The 13,359-nt window shown below is 39.6% G+C and overlaps 1 protein-coding gene across 8 annotated transcripts in view; it reads left to right on the top strand.

Annotated features, from left to right (window-relative positions):
- Positions 1 to 13,359, top strand: part of CLYBL (citramalyl-CoA lyase) — a 234,511-nt gene that overhangs the window by 127,749 nt on the left and 93,403 nt on the right. For all 8 annotated transcript variants that reach the window (XM_081081357.1, XM_081081353.1, XM_081081356.1 and 5 more), the window contains exon 2: positions 3,391 to 3,577. In XM_081081357.1, coding sequence (XP_080937483.1) covers positions 3,391 to 3,577 — 187 coding nt within the window. The remainder of the gene's footprint in view (positions 1 to 3,390; positions 3,578 to 13,359) is intronic.

Below are 13,359 nucleotides of genomic sequence, written 5' to 3'. Positions count from 1 at the left end.
AGATGAGCAAAACATTTTTATGATTTCAGAAGACTTTGGGAAACCAGAAACATTTTGTTGTTGTTGTATTTTTGTTGTTGTTTTTAATTTTTTAAAATATATTTTTATTGATTTCAGAGAGGAAAGGGGAAGGAGAGAGTTACAGAAACATCGATGATGAGAGAATCACTGATCGGCTGCCTCCTGCACGCCCCCCACCAGGGACTGAGCCCACAACCCAGGCATATGCCCTTGACGGGAATCAAACCCAGGACCCTTCAGTCCACAGGCCAATGCTCCATCCACTGAGCCAAACTAGCTAGGGCTGTTCTTAAACCAGAAACATTTTTAACAGTGGCAGAATATTTGTTTTAATGGTCATCTGTTTTAAAAATTTTACATTATATAAATGTCTTAGGAATGATTTGCTCTAGTGCTTAGCATGCGACAGTGGTCTGACTTGTTATACCAGAGATGACTTGTCAGCCATGTCTGGGTGCCCAGGATCTGAGATTCAGTGAGTTTGGAGATCATAGTGGCTGGATCCAAAATGGTGCTGAGCAGCTGTTTCACACGGAGGAAATCTCAGTGTTCTCGAAGTGAAGGTCAGTTACAGCTGGGACAGAGATGTCTGGGCATTCAAGCTGTCAGACATGTGGAAAGGAAAGGTGAAGAAGGACCCTCTTTAGACTACAGCTGCTCTGATCCTCACTTTGGTTGTTTGCTGGAGCTGACCAGCAGCCCCTGAACAACTGATGAACAGATTACTCCGATGCAGTTTCACTGTGAAAGAGAGGGCTAAGGGGTTGCCTGGCTCAAGGGACCAAGCAGCCTCGATTGCCTGCCTCGTTAGCCTTTTATTGTAATAGCAGTTTGAGATACTAGTAAGGTTTATCTTTTAGATACAATCAGTAGGGTAAGTAATATTGGGAGGACACATGTGTTTGTAATGTCCTTTAAGCCAGGACACCCAGAAGATTAAGCATAAGGATTCCAGTAAACACCCGGGGGTCTACACATGCACAGACTTGTTTGGAAAGGTCAGGGAATAATTAGGGGTGCCGCCTTTGACACTCTCCTGTCTCCCCTAAGTCGGAATTCTGATGAACAGGGCAGGTGGCCTTCCACATACTTCGCTTTTCTCAGAATGTTCTCCTTACAAACTTTCCAGCCAAGTCTCGTGTGCTCCCCAGCAGTTGTTACACATGTCACACAATTTTTACCACAAATCCTGATGAGAAGTAACTTTGAACCAAGCATTTCCTGGAAATAAAACTTTCATTTCTTTTAATAGCATTTTTGCTATTTTTAAGGAAATGTATATTGAAAATTCTGCTTTCCAGTGTGAATGATAAGTGAAATGTGATTGTTGCTGCTAAATCATTTTATTTCCTCCCTTTTTAAAAAGATAAACCAGATATTTTCAATCAGTGCAAAATGATGACAGATATTTCAGGCATTCTTCAATTAGCAGACCAATATTTTATATTAATTAAAATGTCTTCTAAAACATGTACACTTTAAAAATCCATCTATATCTCACTGAACCTCTTATAACACAATGCTTATTTGTGAAAAAAGAAGACACAGACTCCAATTTCAGAGTTTATGAGGCTTGGCAGCAAGGAGAAATGAGGGGCCTACACAGAATCGGTAGGCCTTAGAGAGATAGGGTTTTTCTTGAGACACATCATCAGAAGCACACTAATCATGGCAAAATGTTACAACCAGTCAAAGTAGTTGATGGCATTAACTTAGGGTAACTCCAAATAGAGCTTTGGTGAATAGTCAAGCTGACCTGGTTTTGGATAGGATGGGGTTGGTTACCCAAGAGAGTAAACAGGGCATTACCAGTTCGCTGGGGCTTTACCCTCTCCCTACCTTGAGTCTTCATGGCATCAGCTCTGTCTGTGTGGGCAAGGCCGGCTTCCTGTGTGTGACTGGGCTTAGAAGAGTCCGGTGCTTAGTTTGATGTTCTTCTATCACCATCTTGAAATTCCTAATAGATTTTGAACAAGGGGCTCCACATTTTGATTTTACACTGGGCACTTCAAATTATGTAACTGGTCCTATCCTGATTCTGAAAGCTGATTTCACCTTCCTTTATCATATACTAGAGGCCTGGTGTACAAAATTTGTGTCCTGGGGGCTGGGAGGGTGTCCCTCAGCTCGGCCTGCGCCCTCTCACAGTCCGGACCCTTGCTCCTTACCGCCCACCTGCTCACTGCTCCTTACCACTCGGCTTGCTGCTCCTTAGTGCTGCCACTGCCGTGGAGGCAAGAGAGGCTCCCACCACCACCGCTATGCTTGCCAGCTGTGAACTTGGCTTCTGGCTGAGCAATGCTCCCCCTGTGGGAGTGCACTGACCACCCGGGGGCAGCTCCTGTATTGAGCGTCTGCCCCCTGGTGGTCAGCGCACGTTATAGCGACCGGTCATTCCACTGGTTGTTCCACCAGTTGTTCCGCCGGTCAGTCGATTTGCATATTAGACTTTTATTATATAGTATTATGGCCTAAAAACTTGGTTTTCCCAGGATCAAGCTATGGACCAGGGGAGTGTGAGGGGTAAGGGCTACGGTGAGCCATCGGAGCTTCTGGCCAACTCCTCTTATTTCCTCAGGAGGCCAGACTGAGCACAGTAGGAAAAGGAAGGAGAGCGCAGTGTCTAGGAGCAGGCGGGGGCTACTGACAGCTAGAGTTTCTCCATTAAGAACACAGCAGCTGCTACTACTCTTACTACGCCCACCACACATCAAGGAGCTAATATCTGCCAGGCTCTCGCTAAGTGCTTCATGTGCATTAGTTCCTCTTTCTTAATCCTCTTCACATCCTGCAAAATGAGTATTTTTATAAAGGAAGACTGAAGTTTCCAGTAATTAAATTGCCCGCAATTACAGAGCTAGTAATGGTCTTTTCTCATTAACTGTCCTTTCTACTCAAGAAGTAGCCAAGTATCCTTTGTTGTTAAAATTGAACTTGAATCATTTATTTGTCTATTGGAAAAGACTCAGGCTTATATAGTTTATATTCTATTTTTTATTTTTATATAATTGTAGATAGTGTTGTTATTTAGGGACTTTTGTATATAAATATGTCTTTCCTTTTTCTCCACGGATATCTGGACAGCATACTAATACTGGAAGTGTTTTCCCAAGAAGAAATAAGTACACTCTCCTTTTCTCAGAAAATTGTGCCACTAAACGATGTTATATAAACCTCAGCCCAAATGACATTTTGTGTCTTGGTTATTTCTGTTATTATTGTTTTCCTACTTGTTATGTGTGATTGTGTCCTGCCATAATTAAAACAGGGTATCCATGTTTTCTATTTTAATTTTGAGTTAAAGTGAGGTTTTTCAAAAATTTGTAAATAAACTCTATTCTGGACTAATCCCAATCATGTCTCCGGCAGGAAAGCTCCTCTGGCGGCCGATGTGCTCAGGCTTGGCTATAGTTCCTCATCCAATCACAAGTACATTCCCCGGAGGGCAGTGCTCTACGTACCTGGAAATGATGAAAAGAAAATAAAGAAGATTCCGTCCCTGAATGTAGATTGTGCGGTGCTCGACTGTGAGGATGGTGTGGCCATGAACAAAAAGGTAATGGCGTAATTTTTTTTGCTAAGGATGGGAAAAACAAATGGATTGAAATGTGGTGCTTTCCTGGGATCATTGGCTCGCTTATTTGGAAAGATTCGACTGCTCTCTCCTTTTGCTGATGACTAATCTATCCTTGACTCAGCCCTTGTATGGGTTCTGAATGTGTGTGTGTCTCTTTTCTCCAGGAGAAAGGAAGAATCATGTCCTTCAGAACATGCAGCTATATGTGTGTAAAAAGAAATAGTCACAATCCTTTTTGCCCCTGATATTTGCTAGTTTGGATAAGTGACTTGTTCTTAGAACTGTAGCATAAATTTTTCAGGCCCGTAAGAAGCAATTGGGAATTTATTTCATTTATTTATTTTTTTTTACTGCCAGGTATATTAAGTAGTGGTCTTATCTCTTATGGGAAAAGTGCCAAGAAAATAAAAGAGAGTTTCTACAGATAAGTCACCATTTTCTCTACTTAATTAAAGGGAAACTGTGCATAGAACTTAGGGTTGCAGCTTTTGGCTGATTTCCACATGGCCTGACCAGAGAAATGAGCCTTAGAAAACATCCAATTGTAAACAGGTACAAAAGATTCTTGCTGGATGGTGGCATTGTGGGGGCTTTTGACTCATTTTGGTTTGCTTAACTTCATTTTCCAGGTTTTTATAATGAATATGGATTTTTTTCAATAATTAGATGAGATATGTAAATCATTAGAACAATAACTAATGTTTGCATTGGACTTTCTTTGTTAAAAGCATGCTTTCACTTGACTTTTATCTAATCCCTAGACCAGTGATGGCAAACCTTTTGAGCTCAGCGTGTCAGCATTTTGAAAACCCCTAAATTAACTCTGGTGCCGTGTCACATATAGAAATTTTTTGATATTTGCAACCATAGTAAAACAAAGATTTATATATATATATTTTTAAATATATTTTATTGATTTTCCACAGAGAGGAAGGGAGAGAGATAGAGAGTTAGAAACATCGATGAGAGAGAAACATCGATCAGCTGCCTCCTGCACATCTCCCACTGGGGATGTGCCCGCAACCCAGGTACATGCCCTTGACCGGAATCGAACCTGGGACCTTTCAGTCCGCAAGCCGACGCTCCATCCACTGAGCCAAACCGGTTTCGGCAAGATTTATATTTTTGATATTTATTTTATATATTTAAATGCCATTTAACAAAGAAAAATCAACTAAAAAAATGAGTTCACGTGTCAGAGGTTCGCCATCACTGCCCTAGACAGTGAGGTTGGGCTGGGAATGGGTTGTGGGCCCGGGGACAGAGGAGCTGACCATCTCAATATGTGCCTATTGGGATCGTTTCTTGCCTTAGGTGAATAGCATGGCTGTACTATACAACTTTCTTGATTGATTGCTTTTCTTAGAGATTCTAGCAAACAAATATTTGCTTTAATTTTTTAAGAAAGTTAATTTCTAGCATCTTCCTAATGGTCAATCCAAGGCTTTCCAAGTATTTGGGAAAGGCTTAGAATAAGCATGTGGAATTTACTAGTGAAATGTCTACTCAAGGTCTCTGACATGCACTAAGGAAAATACAATTAATCTTCTTTCTGCCAGAGATTAAGGTAAATCGGCCTTTTCTCGAAGGACATAATGTGACTCCAGCATGCTCCCTTCCAAAACTCATGTGTGCACACTAAGACGAGATACTAAACTGTCATTCCAGTTCTTTGTGGCCCAGGGCAATTCCTTTACTTCTTTGCCTCAATTTCTTATCTATACTGTGGGATAACAAAATCTTCTTTGTCAGGGACAGGGATTATTAGGAGAAAAAAAATGTGATAAAATGCCTCTGAGTAGCTTGATTTCCTATAGGAAATAGATTAGATAAATCCTGCAGTAATCATGATTAGAGGGGAATTTATTTGGCATACAGCACAGTGAGGCATTCAGTGCCCTCATAAACTTCTAATGACATTTCTTCACATGTCTTAAGGCCATCTTCTCATACCCACCTGCGGATGTGTCCTGCCATCCAGATGAGTTGGAAATAGGATTTGTTATTGCCTCTCATTTCTTTTCTGTCCATCTGTGTTCCTAAGCTCATTCTTGTACCCAGAGCTCATTCTTTTTTTTATACATATATTTTTTTTATTGATTTTAGAGAGGAAGGGAGAGAGAGAGAAACATCAATGATGAGAGAGAATCATTGACTGGCTGCCTCCTGCATGCCCCACACTGGGGATTGAGCCTTCAACCCGGGTATGTGCCCTTGACCGGAATCGAACCTGGGACCCTTCAGTCCGCAGGCCGACACTCTATCCACTGAGCCAAACCAGCTAGGGCCAGAGCTCATTCTTGTACTTGGAAACTAGGAGAGGAAGGGGAGAAAAGAGTTTATGATAGACAAGCTGTGCCTGCCATCTTGGCATCTGTGTCTCCATCAGGACACTCCGGTTCTCCTAATACACTTAAACTTCACATTAATTAATAGACACACTGTTTTATGCACGCTGAGCTTTTTTTTTTAAGAAGTTCTTTTTTAAAAAAATATGTTTTTATTGATTTCAGAAAGGAAGGGAGAGGGAGAGATAGGAAAATCAATGATGAAAGAGAATCATTGATCGGCTGCCTCCTGCACGCCCCACACTGGGGATCGAGCCTGCAACCCGGGTATGTGCCCTCGACCAGAATTGAACCTGGGACCCTTCATTCCACAAGCCAACGCTCTATCCACTGAGCTAAACCGGCTAGGGCTGCACGCTGAGCTTTTAATCAACTAAATTTCCCTTTCTTATCCCCAGAAAATTCTGCCAAGCCAGACTAATACTTGTAAAAAAAAATTTTTTTTTTTTCTTAAAATCTCTATCCAGGATTTAATTTTATCTCATGTATTTCATTTCATAGCCCTAGCCTGAAATATAGTTAAGTTCTTTGTGGATTTTTATTTCATCATCCAACATTTATATTATGTGAGTATTTGACCAGTATACTGTATGAAATTTTAGCAACTTTCTGATGAAAACGTTGAAGAGGTTAGAGCCAGGTCCTGCACAAACATGCCACTAGGAAATTCTGTCCCAGTTTATTTACCAAACATCTACATAGTGCTGACTAAATGCCGGGCACTTTTTAAAGGGCTTTTTGCATAACAACCCAGTGAGGTCGTAGTATATTCCTTCTACAGATAAGGAAACTGAGGCATGGAGAGGTCAACACAACTCTCCTAAAATTCAGTCTTTTCATAAGGATATTATAAGAGATTTTTATCTAGTGTCATTTCAAAATGAAGACCTTCCCTACACACCTTTTAGGAATACTTTCTCCCCACACACCTTTGTGTCGCCAGAAAAATGAGGTTAGCTAAATGAGACTCGACCTTGAAAAACCCACGTCAGTACCTAGTGGTTGCCACCTTCTTTTTGAAATGTAGAGACACAAAACTGGTAATAGGTACCATTTACTGAGTGTTTTCTGTGTATATTAAATGCTTTATATTTTATTTCATTGAATCTTTACAGAAAAGTTTTGAAATATGCCCAAGGTCATAGTGCCAGTAAGTGGCAGAATTGTATCTCCTAGAATTTTTACCAATAATCAGCCTCGAGTTTATCTGTCGGCATATTCCATAAATAACCTTTTTCCCCTTTCTTGGAAAGCTCTTTCTTTTTTGTCATCTTTGGGTGTTCCTTGGTTTTTCAAAGATTATGACAGTAATTTCGTGTTCATATTTGCAAAGTCCTTCAGCGTCCTGGGACTATAATTCATTTAGACCTGGGATTTCAATTCATTTGAAATGTCTAGATAAGTCTGACGCTTCTCACATATCTCACATTATTTTTTCTGTCTTGAAGTCACCTCTTAATCATCTTTCTTGTTTAAATATTATTTTTTAAAATATTTTTTTGATCGGTTGCCTCCAGCACGCACTCCAACTAGGAACCAAACCTGAAATGCCGGGCGTGTGCCCTGACCAATAATGGAACTGGCGACTTTTCAGTGCACCAGGCAACACTCAACCAACTGAGCCACACTGGCCAGATGGAGGAGATAGAATATAGACCACTTTCAGTGTTCTTATTTCTTATGAAACACATGTTAAACCTGTCATTTCAGATGATCTAGTTATACATATAGTTTTGCTAAACTGAACTATTATTGCCTAGTTCAACTTTCTTGGTATTATTAAAACATAGTCACTTCATTTGATATCTCATTTTATTTTTTTAATTTTATTTATTGATTTTTAGAGAGAGATTGCAAGGGAGAGAGAAACATCAGGATGTTGCTCCACTTATTTTTGCACTCATTGGTTGCTTCTTGTATGTGCCCTGACTGGGGGTCAAACCCACAACCTTGCTTTATCAGGGATCGAACACACAACCTTGGCACATTGAGACAATGCTCTAACCGAGCCACTAGGCCAGGGCTGTATCTCATTTTATTAATAGACTAACCCAGTATTTCATTTGACTGACTCTGTGGAGTGTGAGCTTGTAATGAAAACAATAGGAGTTTTCAGAGCAGTTTCTAAGTATATAATACCTTCCAGCGGGCTCTAATCCTGGTCTGCTAATCCAATTTGTGTTTAAGCAGCTCCTTCATGTCCAGGAAGGCACTACCACTCACCTTCCCAAGCATGGGTGATGAGAAGGCTGTCCCCACTTCCCACTTATCTCCTCCTCCTCGTTGTTAAATGCATGAGAAGATGAGGCCTGTCTAAGCCCTTGCTTGCTGGGACACAGTGAAAATAAGCCAAGTAATCACGGATTCCTGGTGAATCTCCATGACACTTGGGGGAGGCCAACACGGCAGAAATGGAGTAACTAGAAGCAGGATTCCAGGGCTGCTATTTTTATTTATTTACTTAAGTATTCAATATTTAAGTTTAAATATGTAAATGTAAACACTCAATATTTAAATAAGTATCGAGTACTTACTCAGCCAGGCATCATGACAAGCAGGAGGGTAACAAAGATGGCTGCATGGCCCCTAGCCTGGAGGGGTCAAAGGCAGGTGGTGAGACAGGAAAAATAGTAAACAATTGTAAACTCACAAGATAGGTCTATAAAGATGCATACTTTTTATTATCATTTGATTCTAAGTATTTTTAAATTTCCATTTTGATCTCTTGGTTGAGCCATGAGATGCATAAGCATGCTTCACAAACTCTCTGTGGTGAAGAACTAGTTTGGTTATTTTTATTTGTTGTTGTTACTTTGCTTTATTTTTAAAGCATTTCCAGTCTATTGTCGAATTACACTTTTGCAACCCCCCCCCCCCCAAAAAAAAAAGAATTGCTAGAGAATTAAATGCTGCTTGAGTGTCATAGCAATGCCACTTGCTATGGCAGTTTCTAAATTCACATTCCCATTTCATTCTGACCCTGCAGTGGTGTGGTCATGTCAGAGTTTGTGGGCCAAGAGTGGTCCCAGACCAGTGGTTGGCAAACTCATTAGTCAACAGAGCCAAATATCAACAGTACAACAATTGAAATTTCTTTTGAGAGCCAAATTTTTTAAACTTAAACTGTATAGGTAGGTACATGGTTATTAACTTAATTAGGGTACTCCTAAGCCAGCCTTTGCTAAAAACGTCCTCAATCTGATTGAGGAACATTCGCTGAAGTCAACCCCTTCCAACTCTCCCATCCACATTCGTCTTGTGTACTTGTTTCGTCTATCTCCTTTCTGAAAACCGACTTCTGCGCATGGGCCACGAAGTTTCAATCGCACTGTATGTGCGCGCCCGCACGTGGTATTTTGTGGAAGAGCCACACTCATGGGGCCAAAGAGCTGCATGTGGCTCGCGAGCCGCGGTTTGCCGACCACTGTCCCAGACTATAGTTTGAGCAGGAGGGACTTAGAATTTCAAAACTTCCAAGTGTATGGCTGATATTTTAATTAATTATTTTGTTTCTGACTGCTAGTTAGTGCATGATGGTTACCGAATGTGATCTGAATGATGCGGTTTTTGGAAATGTCCTGCTGTATGGCCTATCACATGAGCCATTTTTGTAAATGTTTCATGAGTGCTTAAGGAGAATGTGTATTTTCTGTTTACTAAAAGCAGAGTTCTCTATGTTTTCCAGTAGACCAAGCTTGATAATTATGTTGTTAAAATATCCAAATCTTTACTGATTTTCATCTGCTTGATATATATCAATTATTGGGGCTAGTTGAAATTTACTCTCCAATGGAAAATGCCAATTTGGCTCTGTTGTTCTATCAGTTTTTGTTGCTTATAGTTTGAGCCTATATTGTTAGGTGTATACAAATTTGGAATTATTATATCTTCCTGGTATATTGAATCATTTATTATTATGCACTGACACTCTTTATCTCCCAACATGCTTTTTGTTTTAAAGTTTGTCTATGTGGTCTGATATGACTACACCAGCTTTCTTTCGGTTAGTGTTTGCCTAGTACATTGTTTTCAGCCTTTTGCTTTTAACTTTTCTATATATTTGTTTTAAATATGCCTCCTATTGTTTTTAAATTTTTTATATCCATGTGGACAATCTCTCTTTTCTAACTGAAACAGTAATCCACTTAGTTTAATGTAATTACTGATAAATTTAAATATACCATATTTTTGTCCTGTTTTCCTCACCTGTTCTGCTTCTTTTTCTCATATTTTTTGCCTTTTAAGATTATTTGACTTTTTTGGTTTATTTTCATCGGTCCATTTTTCCTCTCTTTAGAGTTAGAAGTTATGACTATATTTCTAACTTTTATTGATTACCCTTGAAATTTTACCAAATATACTTAACAAAGCCTAAAATTAACCTGTATTTTCTTCCTGGATAACACAAGAATTACAGAAAATTTTAAATCCAATAATCTTCCTTGTAGTTTATGTTATTTTTGCCCAGTATTGTAGTTATCCTCTTTTAAACCTATGAATTTTGCATTATTAATATCAATATTTTATATATATAGTAATTATTTATATTAGCCTCCATATTCTACCACTTTCTCTGCTTATTATTCCTCCCTGCATTTTCAGGTAATCTTTCTCTCTCCTGATGTGCATCTTTCAGAATTTCCTTGTAGCTAAGGTTTATTGATAGAAACCTCTCACAGTTTTTGTTTATTTGAAAACATCTTTACTGTCTGCATACACAACCCTAGTTTGACAATTATTTTCTCTCAGAACTTGGAAGATATTATTTCATTATCTTCTGGTTAGTATTACTGCTATTGAGAACTTTGTGTCATCTGAAAACTAGGTTACTTGTCTTTTCTTCCTTGGCTGGTTTTTAAGACCTTTGTCTTTGGTGTACTGAAGGTTTACTAAAATATTGACTACAGTTAATTTACTCCTTCTTCTCTCCCTTCTCTTTTTCCTTCTTTCACATAGTATAAGTTACTTTTCCTATATTTGTGGGTTTGTGTCTTTTATCAGTTCTTTAAATTTCCACCCTTAGTACTTTACATGCTGCTTCTAGTCCATCCTTTCTATATTTTCCTTCAGAGATGCCAAATAGACATATTTAGGAACTTTTTAGTCTATCTTCTTTGTCTTTTAATATATTTTCATATTTTCTGTCTCCTTTTATCTCTGTGCTATATTCTGTATTAATTCTTCATATCTAAGCAACACTTTTCTAATTCTTTTTTCAGTTGTGTCTAATCTGTTTAACCCATCCTCTGGTTATATTTTTCATATATGGAAGTTCTGTTTTATTATTTTTCATATCTGTTGAATGTGGAAATTTCAAGATTTTTGCATCTAAATTGCTTTGTTGTTCACTGATTCATACTCATTGTATGAACCCATATTGATTGGAATTAATTCTTGGGAATTATAAGGGTCTAGAATGGGCAGGTTTTCCTCCAAAGAGAATATGTGTCTGCCTGTCATAGGGTAATATATTGGCACAGATAGGAGTCTGCCAAGTTTGCTGTTGTTTTAACCTTCGCCCTAAACTATTGTAAACAAACAAGAAACTCTAGAGACAGCAAATCTGCCTGCGAGGGCCTGGGCCCCGTGAGAACAGTTCAGAGCAAGAGAGAGCTGGGCTGAGGCCTGGGTCCTGAGCAAGACCCATTCACAGTGACTTTATCTGTATGGGCGACAGGCAGCAGGACTGCCATGGGGTGGGGGATGGCCTCTCTGAGGAGAGCTGCCTTAGCAGTGTCCAGGGAAGCCCCTGGCCCATAGGGGTAAGAGCAGGGACTCCCTTCCCCGCTACCTGCTCTGCCTGGCACAGGGCAATAGCTGCCAGGAGGCCGTCTTGTCCAAGCTGCCCTCCACTATGCAAAGCAAGAGGAAGCCATTTGCTCTCTGGCACCAGTCAGTTTTTCAGAAGTTCCATAGCATCACACACACCCCTCCCTGAGCAGTATTCTTTGAATGCTCCTGCCCGCTCCATCCGTCTTGGATATCAGGACACACGTGAGACCTTAAGGAAGGTCAGTGGTTGTATAGGCCAGGGGAGTGTGATGGTGTCCCCCACAGTAAGCCACTCTCAAGGTGCCTCTTCCTGAACAAATAATTCATACAAGGACTCCTGTCAGACTCTCAGTCATTGCATTTGCGAATGAGTTGCTTATTAAGAAACACCAACTATCAATGAAGGTTATTGGCTCATTATTAATCTTTGAGTAATATGAATGATTTCCTCACATTCCTTGTTTTAAACCAGTTAACTCTTGAATTACTCTCTACTACCTTTATGTGCCATCCACATGGAAGATCCTTTTCTACCCTGTGAACATATGTATTCTCTTTAATTTGTGCTCTCTTGTTTGATTTCATTTTGAGCATGTGCACACACACACACACACATACATGGACACTAACGTGCCATTTGTACTTACCATATGCACACACAAATCCATTTGGCTAAATGTTAAATACCTCAGTGCTGTCACTTTGAAATAAATTAGTAGACTAGCGAGGTGTACTCTCCCCACAGGGAGAAAGCTAACTGACGGGCAATGAATGATTAAATGTATACAGGGGCGTGAGGAGCTAACTCTTCTTCAATAGGGGTGTGAAATTAGGATGGGAGGGCTCCTCTCCCAGGGGCCTTGCCTTTATTAAAAGACTTGAGAGCTTGGGAGATTTCTTCAATAGGAATTGGGGTATCTGTGAGTCTTTTTGGAACAGTATGGAAAGCTGAACTGTGCTTAGCAACTCTGCAAGGTCTTTTTGATCCTTAAAGGTTTGGATATAAAAACCTATCCAGGTTCTCATAAAAGTAGTAAAGTATTTTCAGTCTTTTGTCAATCTCTTCATATCCTTAAATAACCTGTCCTCTTTTGTGGAGTAATTGTTTTTAAAACCCAGAAAACAAAATACCCTCCACCTACCCTAATTGTTTTATTCCTTAAAACAAGCATCTTCTTAATGCAAGAATTAAAATATCTCTATTAGGGTCACAATAGTCAGCAATTTCCCTTTAATGAGCTCAACAAAATCTCTTTACAAAGAGATGCAGGCTTCAACTTGTCAGTTATTTCTTTTCCTGCAATTCCTAGGAATCCAATTAAGTAAGACTGAGTATGATCTCAAATATGAAATACCTGACTATGGAACGCCCAGGCATAGGCAATGACAATGAAACAGATCTTTGAGCTCCATCCAGCTCAAAATTAGGATTGAAAGAAAGGAACCCAGCTTAAATGAACTGCAACTTTATAAAAGTGGAAACGGCAGCCATTTCCTCTGAAATGAAGTAAGAAATAGGTTGGAGACTATAGTGAAAATCATTCAACTTACTTATTCCAAGTTTAGCCACCAATTAAAACCTCTTTTTTTTTTTTTTTAACCAGGAGACTACAGATGATTTTCACAAAATGAGCCCAAGAG

The sequence above is a fragment of the Myotis nattereri genome (assembly GCF_964212035.1).
Source record: "Myotis nattereri genome assembly, chromosome: 2".
NCBI lineage: Eukaryota > Metazoa > Chordata > Mammalia > Chiroptera > Vespertilionidae > Myotis > Myotis nattereri.
Note: the sequence above shows the minus strand (reverse complement) of the source record. Positions and strands in the feature narration are given on the sequence as shown.